General features: G+C 39.2%; 1 protein-coding gene across 6 annotated transcripts in view; it reads right to left on the bottom strand.

Annotated features, from left to right (window-relative positions):
* Positions 1-26,196, bottom strand: part of kif21b (kinesin family member 21B) — a 70,770-nt gene that overhangs the window by 31,909 nt on the left and 12,665 nt on the right. For 4 of the 6 annotated variants that reach the window (XM_032549516.1, XM_032549513.1, XM_032549515.1 and 1 more), the window contains exons 2-21: positions 14,012-14,234; positions 12,677-12,859; positions 11,497-11,646; positions 9,871-10,005; positions 9,395-9,574; positions 9,185-9,300; positions 8,893-9,088; positions 7,205-7,394; positions 7,025-7,088; positions 6,704-6,934; positions 4,627-4,750; positions 4,412-4,550; positions 4,048-4,236; positions 3,774-3,973; positions 3,579-3,686; positions 2,588-2,904; positions 2,050-2,230; positions 1,431-1,634; positions 1,244-1,345; positions 501-666 (exon numbers count right to left, since the gene is read on the bottom strand). In XM_032549516.1, the coding sequence (XP_032405407.1) occupies positions 501-666; positions 1,244-1,345; positions 1,431-1,634; positions 2,050-2,230; positions 2,588-2,904; positions 3,579-3,686; positions 3,774-3,973; positions 4,048-4,236; positions 4,412-4,550; positions 4,627-4,750; positions 6,704-6,934; positions 7,025-7,088; positions 7,205-7,394; positions 8,893-9,088; positions 9,185-9,300; positions 9,395-9,574; positions 9,871-10,005; positions 11,497-11,646; positions 12,677-12,859; positions 14,012-14,234 (3,398 nt within the window). The remainder of the gene's footprint in view (positions 1-500; positions 667-1,243; positions 1,346-1,430; positions 1,635-2,049; positions 2,231-2,587; positions 2,905-3,578; positions 3,687-3,773; positions 3,974-4,047; positions 4,237-4,411; positions 4,551-4,626; positions 4,751-6,703; positions 6,935-7,024; positions 7,089-7,204; positions 7,395-8,892; positions 9,089-9,184; positions 9,301-9,394; positions 9,575-9,870; positions 10,006-11,496; positions 11,647-12,676; positions 12,860-14,011; positions 14,235-26,196) is intronic. The other 2 variants (XM_032549514.1, XM_032549512.1) reach the window with 1 other exon arrangement.

The following is a 26,196-nucleotide window of genomic DNA, read 5'->3' on the forward strand; positions in this document are numbered from 1 at the left end:
ATACAAATGCATGTTAGAGTTATTTTTACATTTTTGTACACGTAAAATTTTTAAGGCTGTGTATGGTCTGTGTTGTCCTGTTAATTTTGATAAAATATCAAAATTTGATGCAGAGACGTAGCAAAATGTTAAGAATTCATCTTAATCTTTAGGCCACTAATACATTTTTAAATTTTTGGTTTTGTCTAAATTAAACAATCTTGGGGTGAAAGGCAGTGCAGGGTTTGACCGATGGTGATTTTTAGACACATTCCTGAGCTTCACAACCAAAGTTTCAAGAGGAAGCTTGAACGGCAAGTAAATCCAAATATGTTGTGGTTGCTGATCTAAACTAAACATTTTGAACACAACAACTCTTAAGAGTAATGCTTTAACTGTTCCTAAAATGATAAGGAGAAATAAAGCAAACCAAAAGAAAATAAAAAACGTGACTTTTCCCTCATTTTATTTAGTTTATTTTTCTTCTTGCATTCAAAAGCAAAAAAAAAATATCCTCTTACCTTGCTGGACGTTGTGGATGAGAGCCTGGAGCTCAGGAATGCACTCTGCTTTTTCTCGCAGCGCGTCGAGGATCATGTGATTGTGAGACGAGCCGATCACATCAGTCTGCCTCAGCTGACCCTCGAGCAGTCGTATCTGCGCCTCCCTCTGAGCCACCTGTAAGCTCTATACAATCACACAGACAGAGAAAGAAATAGACAGATTTAATAACTTTCATTTGAATGTTTTAATTGGGGTCAAACTTTTCAAACTACGTGCTTCAAACTTTCTCCAAAGGTACAGACTGAAATGTGGAGCCTTTCTTTCTCAGACATGACCAGTCATTATAATCAGCAGCTAAAAAACAAACGCATGGAAGGTTTTAAGGAAGTAAATCAATGCCAGGGTCATGAAGACTTTGTTTAGCACTTTTCTTGCAAGAGAAAATTTGTCTTTCAAAATAATCCAATATAGAATAGCTTGGAAATACAACTTTATCCTTAATTATCAATAAAGAATACAACGTTTTATACTTTTCAAACCTCCAATAAACCTGAACCATAGCTGAAAATTTAGCAATACAATTTTATAACATTAGCTTTTAATATTCAAGTATGAAACCTGGCTGTAGTACAAAGAGATACCACTAGATGACATACAAGGGACTCTTTACAACTGCAACATGCAACACAGGTAACTATAAAAAGGTTTAGGAATTGGTTCACTTGTCTTTGTGCTTCCGTTTTGCCACATGTTAATTCACCTTATCAATGGAAGCCTTCAGGAAGTGATCCAGCAGGTGGCGTGCTTCAGCCAGGGAACAGGAGCTGATCACCACTGAGGTATCCACCGAGTCCAGTTCATCCTGATTAAAAACAGCACTCACATCAATGAAGGAATCACATCACTACACACACAGAGATGTGTTTTCATGTAATTGTGTTTCTCACCTTGGTCTCCTCTATCTGCACGATGGTGGCCTGGCAGTCCGACAGACTGTCATTGATGTAGTCTATGTTGGCATTCAGCACCTCGATCTCCTCGTTAACTTCCTGAAGGAGGCGGTCCTCCGCCTCTGGCCCCTCTCCGTCGGCCATCAGTATCTCCCTTTTATGTGAGAGAGCTTCCTGCTGCATTGTCAGCTCTTCTCGCTTCTGACTCATCAAAAACACAAACAGCACAGGCATTCCGAAATTAATCATAATTAGCTAAAACAATAAAAGCAATTGGAGTTTGTTTCACATCCATTTTTCATTTGGCCTGACAAATACTTAAACACCTTTGTTGGTTTTAGTCTTAAGTTGTTGCTATTTAGAGTGACCACAGCAGAGAGCTACTTTTACTCACACACTTCAACATGTCGGAAGAAGAGGAACAAAGGTCCTCACAGTGGTTTCAGTTCTTATCTACTGACAGGAATGAGTCAAAACAGCTGCTACCACCTTCATTTTCAACCTGATGCCTAATTTCTAATGACAGCTCATCTCATCTGGTGGCATGCAACTAGATAACTCCAACAGAGGAAAAAAATCCCCTTTATCTAAACACATTAAAATCGCCTTCCCACACCTTGATAAGGCGATCCATGTCCGCTTCCACATTGGAGATGGTCATTCTCTGCATGACGATGTCCATGATGCGACGCTCAAGGGTTTGCCACTTTAGACGGGCAGACTTGGAGAAGTTGTTGGCTCTGCCTGCAGGTGCGGTGCTGCCCAGGCCCACTGGCTTCCTCTGCAGCTTCTTCCTGCTGTTGCAAAGTTATAATGAAGAAAAACATCCCCAAATGATGAAACTGTTTTGTTTCTAAGTACTAATTGAATTTCACTGCATTTTCTTCAGTGGCATCAGATCTAAGATGACTGAAAACATAAAAACAAGACGTTTAATTTTGTATTCATGAAACTGTTGTGTTTATGTTTTTAAATAAACTTCAACTTCACAATAGCACTTCTTGGTCCAATGCATACAACCTTGATGAAATACACAGCAGTATGTGGTTGTAGCGAGACAAAAGGTGGAAAGGTTGGACAGGAAGGGGAGATGAATACTGCTGCACTGCATAGATTCAGCCCCATTTATGCGACAAGACAAGACAACTACTTACCTAATCACCCGTGTTCCATCCATACTCCCCTCGCTCTCCGCCATGTATCCATACGCGTTGTTCTTGTTGTTCCACTGGCGCACCAGCCCGCTCACGGTCCTCGCAGTCTCCGCCTCGGAGCTGCTTGCCGCTGTGCTGGCCGACAAATCAGCTCCGGAGTCCGTAACTGGGGGCGTCTGGTTCCAGCGGGCAACTCGACCCGCCACGCGGTCCGACATGGGCTTGGCCATGCGCCGCAGGGCCGTCACTTCCTGGGTTTTCCTGCGCAGCACCAGCTCCTGCTGCCTCTTTTGAGACTCCAGCGCCCGAATCTGGTACTGATGGCATCAGAGTAATACAAGCCTCAGCATCATTTAGAGTTCATAGACAGCTTTTTTCTTTTATTTAAATTTTATTTATGTTCCGTAGCGCAAAGTGTTTATTTTTCACACAACAAGTTCACAAAGTACTGATCAAGAAGGGATTTAAGACTTAAGATAAATCCCTAAATAAAAGGATTAGGACTGAGGCCTACAGCATCACTGTGTACGGTTTCATGCTCCTAAGAAACAAACAGAACCAAAATGGAAAGGTAATATTTTTAGAATATGTGCTAATGTGAGGAACAAAATGCAGAATGTAAAATGATTGCACATAAACCCCCATTTTTAAGTGTTTTACAGCTTTGCTTTTATTTTTTCTTCAGGCTTTCTACCTTCCCTTTCCCAAAAGATTCTTTGGTAAGTCAGCTTAAACATTGCATGTTGTGAAATATTGGCTCTCGTATCTCAAAGCTTCTTCTATTTCTGGCAGTGGAGCAAATATTTAAATGCATATGCAAAATATTAAAGACTGATAACTACAACCCAGTGAAGCTGATCCATGTCCTCGAGAGAGGACACAAATATACCCGCAGAGCAGACACATCTCCTCCAAACACACAATCTTTAAAATAAACATTTTATTGTCTAAAATGCAATAACAGCATTAATTTTGGCAAAAGCTTCCTCACCTCCTGTCGCCGTTGCTCCTTCTTAAGCTGAGCAATCTCTCGATTCCTCTTTGCCTCCACCATCCTCCTTCTCTGTTGCTCCTCTTTCATTTGCTTCATCAGCACCACCTGCAAACAGCCGGGAGGGCGGCCAACTCAAATACATTTCTTTACTCTTACCATTCTGCCAGAATAATCTTCCCGTCACCCCCTTACCTTTGCTTTCTTCATCTCGTTGACTTCAGTTTGGAGCTTCTTCAGTTCCCGCTCGTACTTCCCCTGGTTTTTGAGCAGACGTGCATGCTCCTTCTGTGCTGCCTGCAGCTTCAGCAGATCACGGTTCATTTCTTTGAGGCGCTTCTCGTACTCCTGCCTGATCTTGCTGGCCTTCTCCTCAGTGTAGTTTTCCATGGACACTGCATAGGCAGGTAATAACGTTGAATAGGCGCTCCGAAAGGTTATTAATTGAGGATTACCGAGCCTCACTCACTGAGGTTCTGCAGCACGCGGTCTCTCTCCAGCTGCGTGTCTCTGATCTTGTTCTGCAGCAGGATGAGCTTCTCCTCGTACTGCAGCTTTAACATCAGCAGCCGCCGCTGGCTGTTCTCCAGCTCGTCGATCAGCTTCTGCTTGATCTCAATCTCACAGGTTAGGTCGGCAAGATCTGCCTGGAAGTTGGCTGCAAGTTGGGAGGTTCGAGAAATTATTGGAACTCCAGTCTAATTAAGCACTGGATGCACAGTTTGAAAACAACCATCAGCCAAAACAATGAGTCCGAACTGACATGTTAAATACTGAACTATTAAAATGTCTTCATTGTGAGTGTAAATACTGAATGTAGAGTCTGCCATTACCTTTCTCATCCGAGTCAGAATCTGAATCCACTAGGCTCTCGTCACTGTCAAAATCATCCTCTTCCTCCCTGCCCTCCTCCTCATCTTCGCCTTCATCTTCCTCACAGCCACTCTCCTCCTGCAGCGGAGACATGATATCCTAAAGAGACAAACACTTCAGTTAAGATGTTGTTCTGTCTGTATGGCGATGACATGGTAAAGCACGAAGACCTCACCTCGGTGTAATTGTCATCTGAATCGATCTCTCCATTCTGTCCATTTTCGCCGCTTCGCCGATTCTCCCCGTTTTCCTGAGTGTGCAGCTTTACTCGTTTCTTGAGACCTTTCTCCAACTCTGGGCTGCAGGACATAGAAAGGTGTTTTTGGGTAAAAGGTTTTTATAAAAATAAACACATAACCCTAACATCTAGGGTTGCAACTATCAATTATTTTAGTAATCAATTAATCCATCAATTATTCTGACGATTAATCGGCTAAAAAAATTTAGGCATTACAGATTTTTCATTTAACCACTACAGCCTTTTTATACAATATTAGAAATAAATTAAAAGTTGCAAATAAACAAATAACTTAATTGATTTTTTAAAATAAGAAAATAAACATTTTATTGTCTAAAATGAAATAACAGCATTAATTTTGGCAAATTTGAACCAGGTGAAGCTAAAATGAGGCCACTAGAGGAGTTTTGGGTGAAAGACATTTTCAGACAAGTGCGCTTTCATTATAAAATGCCAAACGTATGTACATTTTGTACAGCTTTGGCTCAGTTACTTCTCTGAATATGTTGCTTTTCAGCAAATCACCTTTTTCTTATTTAGTCTGTAAACTCCAGTTATCAAATAATCAATTAGTTGACAATTATTTCCATAACTGATTTATCACAATTAATAGTTTCAGCCCTAATAATATCATTAATGTATTTCATCGCCCTGCGTAATTGTTGATCCTAAAATGGTTGCTTTATGCTCCAGCAACCTTTGCAATACCGACTTTTTTTTTTTTGCCAGGAGAAAATAAGCCTTCTAATGTAATTGCCAAGTCCATTAAAGTACATCAACTTTTATCCTTCCCATTAGGTTCCTAAGTTTTATTACTTGCTTTATTTTCCCCTTTGCTCCTATTTTACAGATTTTTATCATCAATTCCATCTGCTACCACTTCTAAGCAATTAGTCTGCTGGATTCCTACTCTTGTCTCTTATGACCCCGTGGATAACTGTGTGAAACCTTTTAGTGTCCCTGCCAGCATTACAACCTAGCACTGATAGCACTCCAACTCTCCCTAAGTCCCAGAGTCATAATTGACTTGAATGAATCTCTTAAAGAGAAAGTGAGGCAAGGAGCGCATGTTTGCAGAGAATATTAATCCCTTTCAGCCTAAAAAATTCAGCACAGGTGAATCATCACAGGCTGAGCAGGAGAAATTAGGAAATTGTTTTACATAAAGCTTTGGTGTTTGAAGACACTGTTTCAATTTTAGAAGGGTTTTATTTATGTTTGGATTTTCTACGTGTTTGTTTCTGAGAGGTCCAGCCAGATCATCTGGCAAATTCTTCATTTTGTTTTTGTAAACATTGCCTGTTTGTCTGCCAGCGCCATTACAGAGAATTTTTACTGTTTCAACTTTCCTGAAAAGAGACGTTTCTGTGAAACTCCAGAGAGATTGAGTTCTTTTATCAACATTTGTACCACTCCATGGTCCCGGCGGGTTTGCCGTCTCTTATTAATCAGAATAACCGACGTAGAGATTGAGATAAAGAGCTCAACCGTTGTCTCTCCCACCTGATAGCTGAGAGCCTGAGATCCAGTGAGGAAGTGGCTGGCATTTACAATCAATCATGGAAAATGATGTGTTACTCTGCAGATCTAGAACTGGATAAGAATGAATGTTGAAGAGAGAAGTTCAAACTCTTCCTCTATTTTACTTCTTAGGTCAGATGGAAAACCAGATTCAGAGGAGATCTTTTCTTATACGGATTAGTGAAAATCAGAGGAAGTCTGGATAACTGCAGGAGCTTAATCAGATTGCTGAAGACTCACTCATTATTTTAGACTCCCTTTTTTGCTATTATAAGTAGGTTGTTTTGTTGCCTGTATTGTCAGTAACTTGTTTTTTTAGCTGACATGTGTATAAAAGAACTAAAATTAAACTCCTGGTCTTTTTTGTCAATGGTAATCGTGCTTCAATTAGCTAACTGCAAATCTCTACATCTATTTACAGGATTCTTCAAACTGTGTAGTTTGGGAAAGGTAAAGCAAATTGTAGTCAGTTTGAAAGTCTCCGTTCCTTCACCTCAGCCTTCTCTGCCGTCTTTCCTTCTTCTTCAGCCGCTCGATGTCCAACTTGGCGCGCCGCAGAACATCCGTCATCTCGGCCTCCATGGACATGGATATAGGGGAGGAGCCAGGGGGATGGCCGGGGGCTGGGCTTAGAGCGGAGGCTGGAAACAAGGAACGAGAGGAGAGCCGTGCCACCTGTCGACGTAGTGACTCATTCATGGCCTCACTCTCAAGGAGTTTGGATCTAACAGGGCAGGAAGAGTGGGAAGGTTTATTGATATTTACGCTCATACATCTCCTCTCAACTCTGGGGAAGCTGCAGCTAAGCCCCTACCTGAGTTCTTCAACTTCTCGGATGTAGTTCTGTATTAGCGTTCCAATCTCCTCATTGCCTTCACCTGCAGGTAAAAATAAAGTCAACTTTGTTAGATTATTTTTAACCAGTAAACATAGAAAGGGCCTTAAAAGTGTAAGAGACAGAGCTCAGGTGTAGAGCATCTCTGCATTCACGTACTTGACTTGGTGAGCAGAGTGCTGACCTCATTGGCCAGCAGATGTGTCACCCGTGTGTTGAGATGATCGATGGTTTCCTGCATGGCCTTTACTCTCAGGCGCAGCGAGTCGTTTTCTCTCTGCAGCATGGCGTTCTCCTGGTACAGGTCGCTGTAGCCTTCAGCCCCATCCTCACCTGCCACACGCTTACCCTGCATGGAAGTAAACAAAAACATGGCAGTGAATAAAAACAAAATCGGTCTTCAGTAGAATAGCAGTCAGAGCTGGAAAAAAACACTGTTGCTCTACATCCCGAACGAACACTGCGCCATTGTTCAGAATGAGTGCAATCGTCTGTGGCTCTTCAAGGAGTCATTGTTGGGTTTGGAAAAAAAAAAAAAATCTGTTGTTTATGTCTGAAACTGAGAGCCAGTATCTAGTCACAGCTCACACCACAGTCCATTACTAGACTACAGTCACATCACATCCCTTACCACTTAGAGGTCAGCTTGCAGTTTCTTGCTAGAGTCTCTTCCCTTTGGTAACCATGGTAACTTCAAGCTAAACAACTGCTTGTCTGTTTCAGTCACACAAGTCAAAGCTGAACAAAAGTAGCCCCTACCTAAAGGCTCTGATATTATTATGTCATATTTCTATACTTGTGGTCCTTGACTGCATTCAGAACAATAGATTTTAAAAAACATCTGTATGTTGCATGAGGACCTCTTGCAGTCTATAACTTTCTTCATGGAAATGTTGTTATTTTCATACTTTTGTCACCTAAAACAACAAACTCTAATATGCTTTAATGGGTCTTTATTTTGTTTCATAGACTTATCAAACTGTGGTGTGAATTTATCTCATTTGTTGAGTTCAGTTGTGTGTAATATAATATAATCTCAGTATAAATCCAGGTTTCTCAGAGAACATTAGAGGGTGTAAAAGATTTAAGATGGATGGAGAAAAATGTTAAAGCCTGCAAAACCACTTGACATTGGGGTAAAGGTTCATATTTTAGCAGGACAACAGCCCTGACAATAAAACCAGAGATACAATGGAACGCTTTAGATCAAACCATATTCATATATTAGAAGTCAGTCAAAGTCCAGAACCAAGTCAAAAGCAGAGTCGGTGCCAAGAAGTGAAAATTAGTGTTCACAGATGTGCTCCTTCTAATCTGAAAGAGCTTGATCTATTTTTGCAAAGAACAGTCATAAATTTTAATTTATATACAGAAGAGATATCACAGAGCCCGAGCCAAAAGCCTTGCTGCTGTAAATGTAGTGAAATCTGTTTCAATTGACATGGGAAGTTCATTGATACACACCACACTTTAGATCATGATTTGAAAATATATCAAGTTACATATCCTTTTATTCCAAATGCTGAGAAGTTCAATTGGTATTAATATTAAATCTGTGGGGTTTTTTTGTTTGTTTTTTTTAATTAATATGTTACTCAGCTTAACCACAAAGTTCTTGTTTCATTTTCTTATTATGTCCAGCTAGTATCCTCAGTTTCATTCATCTTGTCACCTCCTTTGCTCTCTTTTTAGTATCCGTCACACTGACGAGGCGTTATCACTTCTTCTTCAACCTGCCACTTTCCATTTTGATCTTCTTCCCACTTCTGCTTAATCCAAATGGCTTCTTGCATTTCTGGTTCACCTCCTTCTCCCCCTCCAGCTCCCACCTAACATCCATCACTCACCGCCTTGTACTCCATCAGCTCCATCTGGAGTCGGGCCACCTCCGCACGCAGGGCGTTGATCTGCTGGCTGGTCTTGTCTTGGTTCACCACCACCTTGTTCTTGATGTTTCGGGCACGGTTGGCGTACTTCAGTGTGTTCAGCGTCTCCATGAAGTCCCGGTCCGATGGGCTGACGCAGGCAATCATGACTGTGTGGCTAAAGAGGAGAGGATCAGCAGCTCAGTTCATCTCAGACATATCAGATAAATGAGAGACTTTCTTACATTTGAAGATACATTTGAAATTTGAGTACCTGTTGCCTCCCAGCGAGTCTTGCAACAGTCGGGTAAGTTTGGAGTCTCTATATGGGACGTGTCCGGCTTTCTTAGTCTGATCACCTAAAGCGCTGATTACATTTCCAAGAGCCAGCTATCACAGAGAGGAGAAGATCCCAAACAGCATTTAAACAGAGCAAAATGTTTAAATGCACTGATGATCCAATCTTGTTTTGTTTCTGACCCACCAGTCCACAGTTAATAGAGATTCCCTCTCGGGCCCTTTCTCCAGTGGCCCCCGTGCGTTTGAGCCTTTCTGAGCCGGCCAGGTCCACGAAGTGAAACTTGGCCATCAGGGTCTCGTACTCCGGCTGGGCGATGGGGGAGGAGTCTACGCCGTTCACTTCGCCGTTCTCTTCTCCTCCATTCTGCTCCAAAAGGCAAGCAATGAGTTCAATGAGTTCCAGCATCTTACTTCAAACTGGTAACTATTTCACCAGCTTGCATGCTCCTTACAATTATATTTTATTCAGTTATATATGAAAACACATTTATCTATGCTATTTTTGTCTTCTCTGTCTGCCCAGTCTCATTTAGAGAAACGATGTAACTGATAAACACCTTAAGCTAGACCTCCTAATTATGCTTTTTGAAAATGTTTTACTTATTTCTCTTTCATATTTAAGGCTCTCTCTACATCTCTACTCCAAACCTCCAGTCTTACCATTTGCTGCTGCTGAAAGACCCTCATCTGACAGAGATGGATGGTGAAGATGGCATGTGAGCGGGAGCTTTGTGCGTTCATCTGTGTGCTGGCTGTGGTACGGGACAGAGCCCCAAGCTTCAGGCACTGCAGCAGCTGCAAAACACGGCAAACATACAGGACATTTGCAGACTTTTCATTTAAAATTAGAAGAGAAAATTGTTAAAGCAGACACAATTTTGAAAAGAAAATCTAATTTTACGCTAATGCTTATCACCATTGCCCAGAGGAATTGAAAACCTTGCATATTTATTTAATCATTTAGAGAAAAAAAAATCGTTATCTGGCCGTCTCCCAACTCAAACCCATCTCTGCTCATTTGAATATCTGTCAACCATGTTTTTTTCCCCTCCTGGTGCTTCCTCTCCTAACTTTTTAATCATCCTGCCTCCATCTGTCTCCCTAGCTCCTTCATTGCCACATTCTCTCCCCCTCAACCTGTTTTGCTGCTTTAAGTCTTTTGTCACAAAAGGAGCATCCATTCATCTTCAAGGGTCTTTAAATAGATTATATTTTTGGAAAATTAAAGCCCAGGTGAGCTGAAACAAATAAGGCTATCATTCGTCTCTATTCAACACCCTGGATAATGATTGAAATAGCGATGCAGACTGAATCAGCAAATCATGACAAGGTCATTTGAGGAGAAGCAGCTTTCAGCATCTATGCACCACAAATTTGGAACAAACTTCCAGAAAACTGTAAAACAGCTGAAACACTGACTTCGTTTAAATCTCAACTAAAAACCCACCTGTTTAGGATTGCATTTGAAACGTAATCAATTACAAATTTATTGATGGAACCTGACTTAATGTCATATTTTGATTGTTGATTCTATGTTGCATTGTGTTTCTGTGTTTGATATGATGTAAAGCACTTTGAAATGCCTTGCTGCTGAAATGTGCTATACAAATAAAATTTGATTGATTGATTCCTGTGATCATTCTGCAGAATCACCACCTGCCCTCTTTGTCATTGTGTTTAACAAATATACGTCAATAAAATAATATCTGAAGTCTTTTCCTCACACAATCACTGACTACTACTGGCATGGTATCATTGTGGAACTGATTTTTTTTTTCTACTTTTTATTTTCAGTTGAAGAATAAAGTAATGATTTTGTATTTTGCAATGGTGCTGTAGTATTTCCAAAAATATGTGAAATAATTTACATTTTAGAGTGGAGTGAAAATATATAAAACGTAAACTTTAGGAAATCACCATTTTGGGGGGAAACAAGGAACTGGCAGTAAAACAATTATTTAAGCAGGATTGAGGTAGGAAATTAAGAAAAAGTTAGAGATTTAATAAAAAAAAAGTCTTCTATATGTGTTTAGATATCAATCAGCTAATTCTCTTGGCTTGTGCAGCAGGCAGTGTCTGAAGGATAAACATGAAAGTGATAAGATCATACAAAATTTGGTATATAAGCAAAAGATGGTTTCTAACTGAGCAATGATGGAAAACTGATGCATTTTTACATAAAAAAATTGATAGAATCTCACCAAAAAAACAAAAAAAAAAAACTTGGTGAACTCTTGCCCAGTTTGATTGGCTATAAAAAGACCACCCATATAAACAAGGACCCACCTCGTCCTCTGACTGCACCAGTCTGGAAGTGACTCCTGTGGTGTAGATGCTGCCGTTGGCATCCTCGTGGATTCTGATGTTGGACTTCCTGCTGCGATTCTCTGGATCTCTACTTCCGTCAAACAAGTCCAGGATCTCCTCATTGTACAACTACGACAAGTCACACAGGCACTCATCATTATGAGTTATGGTATTTACTGTCAGAGTTTCTGCCTCTTTTTAGTTTTTTAAATCACAAAATTCTAAATTTTTTCTAGATTCAAAAACAACATTACTGATCTGTAGTATGTTAAAGATCAAAGCGTGATGAAGCAAATTAATGAAAGAATGTTAATTTAATGTGATGTAAAAACCCTGCATCTAGTGGGATTTTTTTCCTAAAAAAGTCTAACATTTTTCATACTTATTTTTTTTCCATGCTCATTACAACCTAGAAAATAATAAAAGCACTTTTTCAGACTGCACAGGAACCCTGAATAACACTAAAAACAACAAATCTCCAGGAACAACATTCAAAATAATGACCTCTTTCAAACAAGCCAAGTCAAAGGTCACAGAGGGCCACTGAAAGCTCAGCTGTTCCCACCTAATGTCAAACACACACATTAAGTGTCTGTTTACCATCAACACGGATAAACTTTTGACCCAAAAGCAAAAAGAAAACACACCAATATCAAGGAATAAGATAGACTAAAAATGAAAGTAGTAGAAGCTATTTGTATAAGATTATTATTTTTCTGGTTTTATTAGGATTTCTATTATAACCTGATCATTAAAGAAACCACAACACACACGCCCAAACGTACAACAGAACCCTCCCTAACATGCCCCTCACATTTGCTCTCCAGAAATCCCCAGAGGAAATGATTAGTAGCCATATATCTAATTTCTCCTACACAAGCATCCCGCCCTCTCTCTGATTCCTTGCTCTTATCTGTCTTCTGCTCCTTAGTGATGAGGAATAATGTCAGAGGTAATGGCAAACATTAATCAGGTCCCACAAAGCACACATAGACATCACAGCCCATCTGTCTTCAGACTGTCACATCCTGTTTGTGAATGAGAAGGCTGATCCTGTTGCTTCCTTTATGTTCTGGTTGGCGTTAATATGGACCAACAACCAAATGTATTGATCCAGGACTTTTCAAAATGTTAGATCAAATTTTTTCGTGTGTCCCACCTCCAAAAACTGGGCGCTGACTTTAAACTCTGGTGGCTGGATGCCGATCTCCTGGGCTCGATCCCTCCTGCTCTGGATGCCCTCAAACAGCTGGTGAACGGCCCGTGGGATGATGCCCTGCTCCTGCAGGCTCGGATTCACATCAAAACCCGTCCCCATGGTGTAGGTCTTCCCTGAGCCCGTCTGGAAGACATTTTGTTAAAAAAGAAGAGAACATTCTTACCATGCCAAGATCTACATATCATTTCTTATCCATCCATGAATAGGCAATGAGGGCTCATTTAAACCCCTTAACCAATTAATGTACTGTGAAATCAACTGGTCGTCTGATTTTCACTTTGACTGGCCATGACTGGTGGTCTAAACTTCAAAAAACTATTTTATCAATTAGTGAGCTAAAGAACTAAAAACACAATGTGAAAGTTGTTGCTGAATAAACTGGTGAGGTGTTTAAAAATTAAGGCCATTTAAAAGGAAGCCACTTTCCCTCTGGCATAAAGACAAAATGAATTAACAGAATATCTTAGCGCCAACTCAAGTCATGGCTGCAACTGAATAAATTAACAATACTGTAATCATCACTGTTGAACTTCAGTAGCTCTTTCTCATTACACAATTTAAACATATTTTTATTTATGTTGCCTAGCTTACATTGTTTTTTTAAGATTACATGTAGATTTTACTATTCTGCTTTGCACTTGTAGGGTCTAAACCATGTTTTGTTGCATAATCTGCAATGAGGATTATCAGACTTTGTTGAGAAATGCTTGTAGTTCATTCAGACTGTAAGAGAGAGAACAGCAAGACTTTAAACCCATAACAGGAAAGCTATTCTGTTTCATCCATTTAGCCTTTTAAATGTCATCTGTCACGGGACAAGCTGGATTTAAAGATGCAGACAGCATTTTGGAAATCTTACAGTCAAAGTAAGAATCTACATATTGAAAATATGCAGGGAAAACTTTGTTTTAGTAATTCAAACCCCACCAGAAGCTAATCCAGGTCAATTTAGTCATATCAACTACAAGATCAGTATGTCTTTAATGACATCTCACACGAGGAAAGGTAGAAAAATAATCCAAAAGCCATTCTTACATCTTATAGATCATGAAAATAATAATAATAATAAGCCACAAATTTTTGATCAGTGCATCTCTTGTGAAATATGTTAGCTATCATCATTTGCATTGACACTGATTTTTTATGTACTTTGAGGTGCTTGATGTCACCACATCAGTGGCTGACATGCTTTCTGTTGTCAACATGCAATGTTATGTGAATGCGTAGTAACTGTAGCCTAAATAACTCAAAATCTACAAATCCTCATGGTCACACCTGTCCATAAGCAAACACGGTTGCGTTGTAGCCCTCGAAGCAGCCCTCGATGAGCTTGTACACACAGGTCTGGTAGATGTGCTGCTGCTCTGAGTCAATATCGAACACAAAGTCGTATGTGAAAGCCTTGTCCTTTCCCAGGAGGACCTGCGGTTCTCCAGGTGTGACCAGCGTGCACACGTGACAGCCCTCGATCTTCTCCTTGGCCATCTGAGGACGAATCCTAAAAGATAGGAAGTCAACGATATGGACATAAAAATCAAGCAAGGAGGAATTTATGACAAGATGAGAGTTTTAAATGTGGAAATTTAGTACATAAACAGAAGCTAAGCAGACAAACCACTGATGAAAACTGAGTCTGAATTGTTTAAATGCATCATGTGGCTAAAACACGATCATTTGAGAGAGACCAGCTGTAAATGGGAAACTAGGTTAAAAAACATTATACTTGAAGAGCTAATGAAATGAACAAGGGCTCTTTCAAAGTAAAAAGTGAAGATGGTGAAGAAGTTTTAACATCTTTCCATTGAAAATGTGCACCAAACAGTACACCAAACTAAATCTGAATGTTTTACTCGATCGCATGACTGGAATATGCAAATATCTGCAGAACTTCCTCCGGACATCTTAAGGACACAGGTAGGCAGTAAATCTTTGAAAGCATTTGCTGCAGATGAGAAGGGAGTGCCTAATGGTATCTGCTGACTTGTGTAAACCTTTTCACCCATTCATCACTATTGTAGCTACATTTAATTACAAGTGAAGTTGATGCAAAACAATCGCCTAACAGCCTCTGCTTTCATCCCTGACATGAAATGTTGCATTATCTTCCATAACAGGATCATTTCATTAGGTATCGCGTTATATAGCTGCTAAAAAAAAAAAAAAAGTTTTGGGCACCCCGTCTCTCGCAGCCATGCGGTGAGAATGCATCCCAAGTAGAAAATCCTCTGCTGTGAAATATACGTGTGAACGGCAGCTGTGGGAAAAGTCTGGACCAAACTCTGCAGTTTTCTCCTGAAAACTCTGTGGGGGTTATGTGAGAAAATGGCTCAAGATGCTTTAGCAGAAATAAGGGGCTGCCCAAACTCACTAGGTTATTTAAAGTAGCATGTCAAAATAATTTATTAAAGTTAAATGAGTGACTAACTGATATTGTGAATCGTACTAAATTTAACAAATTAAAAGAAAAGTTTATGGTTTGGGACATTTTGATCAAAATCTTCTAAATTCAGAAACATTAACACTTTTTTCCATGTACAGTAAGTATCAGTCACTATCTCTGCTGACAAATCAAATTGATTGGGGTTTTTTTTATATATAAAAATGGTCATTTTTACTGTTTGAAAATCTATGAAACCAGATGCCAGAACAGTTTTTTCCTGACACTAATCAAGATAAACGGTGCGAAAAAATGAATGAGGTCAGACTCCGTGGCACTGTCTGTTCAAGCTGTGGTCTTGATTCACATGTGTGTGGATGTCAGCTGAGTCAGAGTACGTCTACTGGTCAAAATACAGCAATATCTACACTACATTTCTTAGTTGCCTCACTAAATTATATGTTTGGTCAAATTTATATAAATACCAAGAAAAAAAATTACATCCCCACAAACATACAGATTACTATTCAACGCTTTTTCAGATTTATTAGCCCATTTTAAATGTTTGCAAATGAAAACTTCAAATAAGCTGAAGATACCTTTTACAGCGATCTTTTTTTTATGAACACTTAGGATTAAAAGAACATGAAATGTTTTTAATTATACGTCTTGATTTGCAGCACTCTACCACTTTGGGGGGGAGATCTATCTCTGAAATAGATCCAAAAATCTCACTTTTAATTAATGATAATACCCCGTGTTTTTAATGTTTTTGTCTTAATTACTCTTAGTCAAAGACATAAACTAACTCTAGAGTTTGTAACAAGGTGGCCTTTTGCAGCTGGATTTTATAGTGAGGATGAAAAGCTGAGGCAGTCAGGTGGAAACAGCAGTGGTTTATTCTTCACACAGCCTCAACAATCATTTCACAGGTGAAACTGCATCTTTAAATAGTCCCAGCTGTGACAGACAAAACCACCTTTAATTCACAGGGGGATCTCAATTCACCAATCTCCACCTATTTAAATAAATACCTTTTACTAAATACAAACATTTCCACTTACTTTTTATAAATATTTTATGTTTTATCATTACACCATAATGAAACACCACAAAACCCATAAACAATCCCCCACCCAATACTTTTGACGTTAGACGTCAGAAATGAACAGGAAAAACTAAATTATATTTCAATTGGGTAGGAACAGTTTTACATAGTTCCAACACGGGAAATGTAAATGACGTGCCTGACCATTTACAGAGAGCAGACTGAGGAGAGTTGGAGTAAGTTTAGGTAAACAGTATAAAAGAAACACTTTCACTTATCTATAAGTGATGAAACTGAGCAGAAATCTGAAATAAATCCAAAACATTATAAGTACTAGTCACTTAATATCAGACAATGTGGAAACTCGGGAGAAAAACCTGCATCTGAGTTTATGGAGAGAGACTCAAGTCACTATTACAAGCATTGTTGTCAACTCCTCTAATCAGGACGGGTTTCCATCCTGACAGGTAGTTTGCTGAAGTTAATTACTTTCCCCTAACATCCCAGCTGGAAAATAATCCCTGATAAGACGAGAGTGAAAGAAAGCGGTCCCTGGCCAAGAACAGCTTTGAAGTCACTGACAAATGACGTCTGAACATTTGAGTTCAGGATAATTTAGATTTTCTTGACAGAACAACGGCATAAATCCTTACGGGCAAGATAAAGTTGATTTACTGCAGTTAAGACTTCCCACAATTACATGCTTCTGCATCAGTGCTGAGTCACTGAAGAAAAACTATCTGAGAACTTTTACTTTTCTTTAATTTACTTTACTATTGAAGAGCAGGTCTGCTGAATTGCATCTGGAGCTTTTGGAGAGACGGTAGAGCTCCGGTGGGGAGGACGGGTAAGAAGAAAGGTAAGCAGTTGACATTTACTAAAGCAATATTTTATAAAGTCTTTACCTGGTGTAAATAAACCTCCTTATTCAGACAAACGCACTACAATTGCAACACAAAAACATACTATGTTATAAAGCCAGCGAGATTCAGAAAAATCCCCAACAGCTGTCGTAGGACGGGACTAAACTACAAAAACATTAACACTGGAACTTCTATAAATACTATACATAAAATTTAAAAAAAATCAACAGTACTATCTTCAGTTCACACATGGTTCCTCTCAAGCATGCATTAAGTACCACACCCTCCACTGACACACACTTAATCCCTTTACCGCAAGTCTTAATGGTGCTGCAGAAACACACACCGGGGCATTTTTTCTGGCTCTCCTTCAGGCACAGAGGCATCTCTGAAGAGAGATTCTTGCAGCGAGGGATTAAACACATTTGAATTGTGCGATTCAGCAGCCGCATATGAGCCCAGGCCAACCTTATTATAAAGACAGAGGCTCAAAGCAGTTAGCAGACAGATGAGTTTCCTTTATTCCTGGATGTGACCTTGACACAGGTTAATGGATCTAAAAGTGCTGTTTAAGCCAATTATAAACATAAAGTGGATATGGCAAAAGAGCAGTGCACTGACTTTATACAATAGAGTTGTCTGCTGCAGGATAGAGAGTGTGTGTGTATGTTTGTGTACTGCTTTGGGAAGAGGAAGAGAGTAGGTAATACACATAAAACAGCTTAACAGCTTAGGTTTATGCTTAACTGTTCCTTTGGAAGAAATTATACTAAAGAATATTGAAAAACTGAATAGAGTACATAAAGAATTGCTTCTTGTGTCCCGCTATGCAAACGTACTCAAACCTCGATGTCTTGTATTTGGATTTTATGCAGTATTATTATGTACTACTTTGGATGTTTTTTTGCTTATTTTCAGCAGTGTCAGCAAGCCAGGACTCCATACTGAATAAAGTTTCCACAGAAAATGAGAAAAATCAAACAACTGGGGAACAAAAGAAGAAACCAAGTGGTTAATGAGCCAATCTGAAATAGCTTCTTTATAGAGAAACAATTTACTGTTCCCTGGAGTTTGGGTGCCTTCCAGGCAAAACAAAAACATGAGGAATGATTCTAAATTAACTACTATAAGCAAAAGTTAAACAACAGTTAATACCATTGTGAACAAATGACACATACATGGCAGTGAGATCCCATCAGATGGCCTATGGGATGAAGAACTAACAGCTTTCAGTAATCAACCAGCACAAGGGCTCAGCTGGATGAGTGTTTAAGACAGCTGCAGCAACAAAAGAATAGATCCATAGCATTGATCTCACATGTGCACAACCAACCAGACTCAGACCACACAATCAATAAAGAACATCTGATGCTAAAATTAGTCCAAGTCACCATGAATACATGCAATAAAACAAGAGAGACAGAAATTGAGACTATATGATTCCATCTGTTCTCACCTTTGGGGTTCTAACATAAAAAAAAGGTTTAAGTACCTCAGGTGGGATCTTCAGAAATGCTAATAGATAACTGCTATATCAACCTCAAGTGCATTAATGTTCAGTGATGCAAAGTAAAGTTACCTGAAACATGAACAAGGCAGCAGGCTTCTTCAAAATACAGTCATGAAGACTCAGCTTTTCTCATCACAGTCCTGCTTTTCAAAAGTAATGGGATTTCTAGCCTTACAAGAATATTGAGATTGGAATGTGTCATAAACTAAAAACAACTGCTGTTTGAAACTTGACATGTCAGCAAGAAGGATGAGGCATGCCACAAAACATCAGGAACTCACACATCCATAAACACAGCGATTTAGATGGCCTATTGATTCAACAACAAAACAAAATGCCTCATTTCATTTAAAATGCTACATAGTAAAATAATCCCCTTTACATGGTTTTTGGCCAATTAAAAAAAGAGACAATGCTAATTTAGTGATGTGCAAATGATAAAAGGAATTAAAAATATATGTCCAAGTCACTAAAAGTCTCAATATTTTGATGTATTTTTCCATTTAAATAGCAGAAACCCCATGAACTAAATTGGCTGAATCTATAAGCATAATTTAGAGCTTTAATTACTGATTCATTATAATTCTTGTGGTCTTTAAATTGTGAACTACAAATCCTAATAAGGTACCACATCCATTTCTGCACTAATCTCTGCTGTAACACAAGTGCTGACAGCATATCCATTTGCATTCCAGAAAATAGCCCCATCCAAATGACAAGTCTGCTAAACAACTGCGGGATGGGAGTGGGGGTGTGTAACCACAGAGCCAATAAAAATCAGTCTGTGTGATCACTTCCAATAATAAGTAAGTGCCATTTTCCCCCATGTGTGTGTGTATGTGTGTGTCTTGGCAATTTTGTGTGTTCATGCTCAATCAACCTCCAAGACCAAGCGAATGATAGCCACAGTTCATTTCCCTAATGTAAACACTTCAGTAAAGGCACAGCCCACACACACGCAAGCATACACACACACAGCGACAGTTAATAGTATTCACTGGAGCTGTGAGTGTTTCAGACCTCTCTTGTCTCTCCTCTGGCACAGAGCCAGCAGAGGAAGCAACTCTCCATTTATGTCTTTTGCGAGACCCTTTTTTGTTGTTTTTAAGAGGATTAACATCTTCTCTTCCTTAATAACTCTTTAAAATAACTCACTTCCAGTTTTCTCTCTGCCATTTGTGATATCAACTTTACAATCGCTGCACAGCAAAGTGCCTAATCCTTTGTGCTCTTGTCCATCGTCACATCTTGCACTGTTTTCAGCTAAGCTTCGGTTTACTGCCAATGAAAAACTGCAGCACAAAAGATTGAATAGCAGAGGGAGTTAAAGGGCCTGTTCCACTTTCCTCTTCCTTATGATAACAAGAGAGCCTCTCCAACACTGTGACTTTAGCTCTCTCTCTCATTTCCTCACCCTCTGGCTGTCTTTCTTTCTAATAATCAAATGCCTTCCTGCTACTGAAAAAAACACATTGAATTCTTTGTGTCTGCTCCACCAACAACTGTTTAAAATACAAACACCCCGTCCACCCACTTTGATCCAGCAGCACATCCAGAAAAGCTGTTGACAGATACCTCTATAGTTATTTTGTATTTGAAGCGTTGAGCTAACAGGTAGACAATAAAAGCAGGTGATCAGTCTTCACTGTAAATAAATACACAGATGAAAGAGGATATTCAAAAACGCCACTGTAAAAACAACAAACTATCTCTACGAAGGCCAGAAGATTGGGATTGATTTTGTTTGTTAGTAACAAGTACGGTATTTAAAACTTAAGATCTAAAGATGGTGTGCAAATCCTTAAAGATTTGCTCTTAACATATACATTCTGATAATCTTTCCAAACAACCAGACCATGTGCACTTTGGAGGTGTGTGCCCTTCACAACAACCAGGAGGTCTGTTCCACAGACTGAAGACTGTATACACATTTCTATGTAGAAGGAGGATGATCATGGTACAATGTGCATTGGCAGGAAGATTGTGGACCAGTCCTTTTCAGCTGTAGTGAAAATTATTTGGCTGAAGCCAAAGCAGCATTGGTTCACAGTTTGCAGGGCAGCTGCAGCTGTTTTGATTCTTGTATTTCACTCACATGGAGCTTCATTCAATTAAACAGTGATGTTTAAAGAAAATAAACCTTGATTTTTGCTTTTGACCCAGAATAAAGTTAATTCTTAAACCATATTGTGACATAATTTTTATGTCACTTGTTTTTAAAGAAGACAAAAGTGTTTCTATGTTTTCAATGAAAAGAAAGTTGGCAGTAAGAAGTATTCATACATATTTCTTAGAGAACAGACTTAAAATCCATTAGCTCCACTTTAAGCCTTGCGATGCAAAGCATGCTTCCATTTCATACTATCATTATCCCTTTTCATATTTTCACTCAGTGCTTAGCATGTAGAACAGGACGTTTGACAAAGAAGGGGTTTGTTCTGGAGAGTTGGGTAAAAGAAAGTCAATACCTCTTTTCAGGTCATACTTTCAATTCGTGATCTACATGTTCAGCTTGACAATTTCAAAAATTGGTGCAGGTGGCTGTTGAAGTCAGCCCACCACCGCTACGCCTCTGATCCCCGAAGAACAACTTTGCTTGTATTGGGAGCATTTAAAAGATTTGGAAAGCCAGGTTGCAGATAAACTTGCATGATGTGAATGACGAAGTGATCAGTACTGAGAGGTTTGTGGTTGTATATTTTTCAGAGGAATCATGATCTGAAAGGGGCAAATAAACTATAAAAAGCTCAAATGTCTAAAGCATTTATTATCATTCATAATAATGTAACCTATAACATTTACTGCTGTTTTTATTCTGAGACACCTTCAGTAATGACAGTTCATTTTTTCACAACCCATTTCTGTTCAACATGATACAAACTATGCAGACATGAAAGCCAGAGTCTAATGATTTTCCTGAGAAAACTTAATGTGCTTTGAGGTGTTCTCCTCTTAATTTCAGGCCTGTCATCACTTGTTTGTGGTAGCCACCATTCCAAGCAGCTTCATGATGGATCCCTGCTGCTTTGACTCCACCGCAGCTCCGCCACACAGTCAGCTGCTTGGGTGTTGTCTCTACAGAAACACCACAGTCTTGGTTCCTAATAAACTCTTGCAGTCTTATGCAGCCAAATAATAATGAAGCATGACATAGCCATTTATCAACTTAATATTAAAAGGAGATCTCATCAATGAAAGTGCTTATTGAACAGCTGACACTCAAAGATGTGCAAAAAAATCACAATGCACTCAAGGTATGTTAGCCATAACTGCCTTAAGGACAATCAATTCAACAAAACTTCAAGAAAATGATGTTTTTTAGAATTTTCTGTAATGCTGACTTTTTTTTTTACTGTTAAATTGTACTAAACTATACTGGAGGAGACCTCTATGAGCCCCCACCTCTAGCCCACCAATTATGCTTCACAGCAAAAAAAAAAAATGAACATGGACAAACAAAAGAAAAGATGTAGTAAATTTAAATCTAGCAGAAAATTCAGAAATTACAAGGTTAACCCCATTGATGCATCAGATAATATCTATTTCAAAAATGCCTCAAAGTACCTGATGTTGGTCATAGGCACAAAATTGGGGGTTTTTAGTTTTGATGCAGCCTGTCTGATGGGTTGGATTACTTTCATAATCCAACCCAGTAACAATGACGTAACAATGATCACCTGAAAGAGCCTTCCAGGCTCAGTGTTTTAATTTTGGTTTACTGAGCAGAAAGAGGATTTTTTTTCCCTGACAGATTACCCAGCACAACAGAGATTACATAAACAGGAACACATGTCCGTCTGGTTGTGTTCAGTTTGCCTGTGCCATACCTCAGAATAGGGCTTTGTCATCAGATCTCAGATAAGGATTACCCCAACTGACTGTGTTTGGCTCTCTCCACATAGGGATACAAAATGGTGAATTACAAAATATCTGTATGTTCAACCATGCATTTGACTTGCGACAACCGTATCATGAAAAGTATGAAAACTACATGGAAAGATGCCATGAAGCATTGTTAAAACTAAGAAACTGAATTTTCAAGAAGAAATAACGGTGAAAAAAAACACCTAACAAAATTGAAACGGTTCCTAGCCTGTCTGTGTGCTCTCTGACTTTCCAAACCCAGCTGGCTCTTATCTTTCTGCTGTATAAGCACGTCAAACCCATGTCCCATGGCAACCAGAAAAAGATAACTTCACGCACATACTTTCAAAGAAGTTCACCTCTGTGAATAGCAAAACAGACCTCCTTGAAATTAAAAAATAAATGGACCCCATGAACCTTTTCTCTTTACACTAATCCCTTATGGCAATTTAGAAAGCAGAGACTGAAATGTTGACTGGAAACATAAACTTAAGTTGTAAGTGAGTCAGCGCATTTAGCTCCTGGGCTACATGGTTGTGGTTCTCACATTTGCCTAACAGTTGGGAGTCTTTCTGCATGGAGTTTGTATTTTACCCAGCGTGTTTGTGGGTCATATCTGGATACTCTTAAAGGCTCCAGAACAATTTAGCTGCAAAATGGTCAATAATCTCCAATAATTGTCTGCTTTTTTTTGTAAATGCTTTACACTTTGCATATCCTCTGTAATATAGTGTTTATATTACAGGACTTGTATTACAGCTTAATATAAGGGCTATTTGTTTTATTCATTGTGGAGGAAGGTCTGGGTTTCCCTCCAGGCCTGCCCCCCTCAGATAAGCTGGAGATTATGGGTGGACTTTAATAATCACCGCGTTATAGGATCAGTTGGACAAAATGAAGGATTTTGAACATTTGATTGTCATAGCTAAAATAAAGAAGCATTTACCTGCACATTTGTTGCAGCTGCAGTCAATTACTTGACTATCTGTATATGGAAAATGATAAAAATCTGACCATTAAAGCAGAAAATATGAGGTGGTGCACCAATTCAACTAGAGCAGAAAAGTTAGCCTGGAGCCACACTCTGAATTCCTTTCCCTGTCCAACAGCATACAGCTAAGCCCCAATTTATTTACACGCCAGACGGATTTAGATGTAATTATTTTCTTTCAACTAAGAAGCTCATTTCTGACAGGAAATAACACAGGCATCTCCCAGAACATAAGACATTGCAAAAAAGGTATCAAAAGTTTAAAAAAAATAAAAATAAAAAATTATTTTAAAAAGTTAATTTTTAGGAAAAACTGTCTTCTTGAAAATTGTTTCTATATTTTTCATTAATCAATAGATTTTTTTCACCCCCTTTTCCACCAGTATTTCAAATGATTTGTTTTCTGTGATGAGCTCCATGTGGCTGAGTCTGGAAGTCCTCTTTGCCATCACCCTAATCTTTAGCTCCCTCAACAGATTCTCTATCAGATTCATGTCAGGACTCTGGTTGGGCAACTCCAAAATGTTAATATTACTTCCAGTCAGAAGAAACATGTTGGTCAAATAACTTAACAGGGTTATGATTAATCCAGAATTTGTCCTGACTCGACATTAGCAAAAACCTCTAATGTGTCATGCTTTATCTTGACTTTAAACTGATCCAGATACCACAGCTGCCACCTTAACAGATACAGAAAACTAAAATGTGATTGCTAAGATACTAAATGTCGGTGGAAAGGGATGAGGGATCTACATTCAACAAAGACACCTTTGAAGGCGGACATCCTTTGTTCACACAAACTGATACAAAACTTCTAGAACGGTGTAAAGGTGGAATTAAATAATGTTCTCTAAACAATTTACCTCTCTTTTGCATTCATACTGTATCTGCCTTGGCCACAATGAAGAGCCTGAGAGAACGAAAATAAGGACACAAGAGGATGGCTGCAATGGGAACTTAAGGAGGTTGCCGCATGTTTGACATGAAAAGCTCAGAAACTCAGGAAATTACCCTGGCCCATTTAGGGTTGGGAGCTTTGGGCATATCAGTGACTCTGGAATGAAATGAGAGAGGCCCGGTGGAGCGGGAATGGATGAAGGAGAGGCAAACCAATGGCTGTTAAGGTCAAAACAAAATGACTAAGAGGGAAGAATGAGAGCAGAAAGGGGAGAGGAAGCAAAAGATCAGATGGGCAGAGGGTAGTTCAAAGCTTTGGGTAATCTAAACTTACCCATCTAAACTTGCATATTAGGTCTAAATCCATCTAAACTTGCATACAAAACCTTAAAAAAGGACACTGAATATCACCCTGAACACATCACCCTTACTGTGAAACACAGTGCTGGCAGCATCATGATGTGGAGAAGCTTTTCTTCAGCAAGGACAGAGAATCTGGTCAAAGCTAATTGAAACATGAGTAAAATTGAGCAAAAGCACGTTTAAAAATAATTTAAAAGTTAAATCTGTTTTAGTGTATTACACTTAATCCCCATTTCAGTCAGTATTTGACTGTGAGAACACATAATGGTTCAAGCTACATGCAAGCATTGTTTGTGATCCAATAATTTAAGAAAAAATATCAAATACAGCTGTTATAGCTGGTATGATTCAAAGTTTTGTAATTATTTAGTTCTAAAAAAAATTCTGTCACTTACTGACCTAATTTTCAGTCATCTCTGATCTATTCCTTATTAGCACTATTTCAGTATCTGAGTAGCTCAATTTGCTTCCGTAACAAATTCAACTTTCGCAGTTAATATTCTGAATACAGAAATTAAAACCTCTTGGTATGTTTAAGGTCCCAACTATTTATCGTAGTGTTAACACCAATTTCCTGCCATCTGACAAAGAGGTCCCGGCATAGTGCAGCTAAATGTTTGGGATTATTGAGCTACAGTAGGCATTTCTGTGCTGTTGCCCATTTAATCAGTGCTGACATTGATTTTCTGGATCAGCAAACTGCAGTGAATCAGCACATAAAACCATCAGCGGACTCTTTCTCTCCAATGCACCATCTCTTCCTCTGTTCGATGCTCTAGCCATCGCAATCAATCGCAGACACTCTTCCCATAATGTTCGAGCTATTCTCTTGTTGCAATCAGTTAAGTGTTGTGCATGAGTGAAATAGCAGGACGCTCTCTGCCACTCAGGCTTATGGTAGCGGGACGTTCGCTCCAAAATCTGTCTCACTTCAGCTTCCAGCGCTTCCCGCTGACCCAATAACACAGCAGGGTAACGGGCCACAGGCCAAGTGGTACGGCGCTCACATTCAGAGTTTCTTATGTTGGTTCAGCTTATGCAAAGTGAATGAGTGAAAATCTCCCATTCATTCATCTATAATCAAGGTAGTCCTGAAGCCATTCTGTAAAATACCATTAATCTAATTAAAATAAGGCCAGTTTGGAAGCACTGAATTTGGCTTTTCAATCGGAATCAACAAGGTAAATTCAAGGACAACTGAAGAGATGAACACGCATAAAGGCAGCAGTTTTATAAAGGTATATGATTGGTTTAATACTTTCCTCTCACAAATGAGAGGAAAGTATTAAAAGTTGTGCAAAAATATTTGTCTGCATACAGATTTTTTTGGAAATTTTTTAGTTCAGTTTGATTCACCACACTCTGACCTGATAACTACCAGGCATACAGAGTTAAGAAACAGCAGTGCCTTGATACCCACTCATACGAAGCGCCACCAATTTACCCAAAGCTGCACAATGGAGCTTTAATCCCCAGCTAAGATTCAGCCCGACATAGCACCCAAACCCCACCCACACAGCTCCACCAGACTAGCAGCAGCAGCAAAT

The sequence above is a fragment of the Xiphophorus hellerii genome, chromosome 20 (genome assembly GCF_003331165.1).
Source record: "Xiphophorus hellerii strain 12219 chromosome 20, Xiphophorus_hellerii-4.1, whole genome shotgun sequence".
In the NCBI taxonomy this organism is placed as follows: Eukaryota; Metazoa; Chordata; class Actinopteri; order Cyprinodontiformes; family Poeciliidae; genus Xiphophorus; species Xiphophorus hellerii.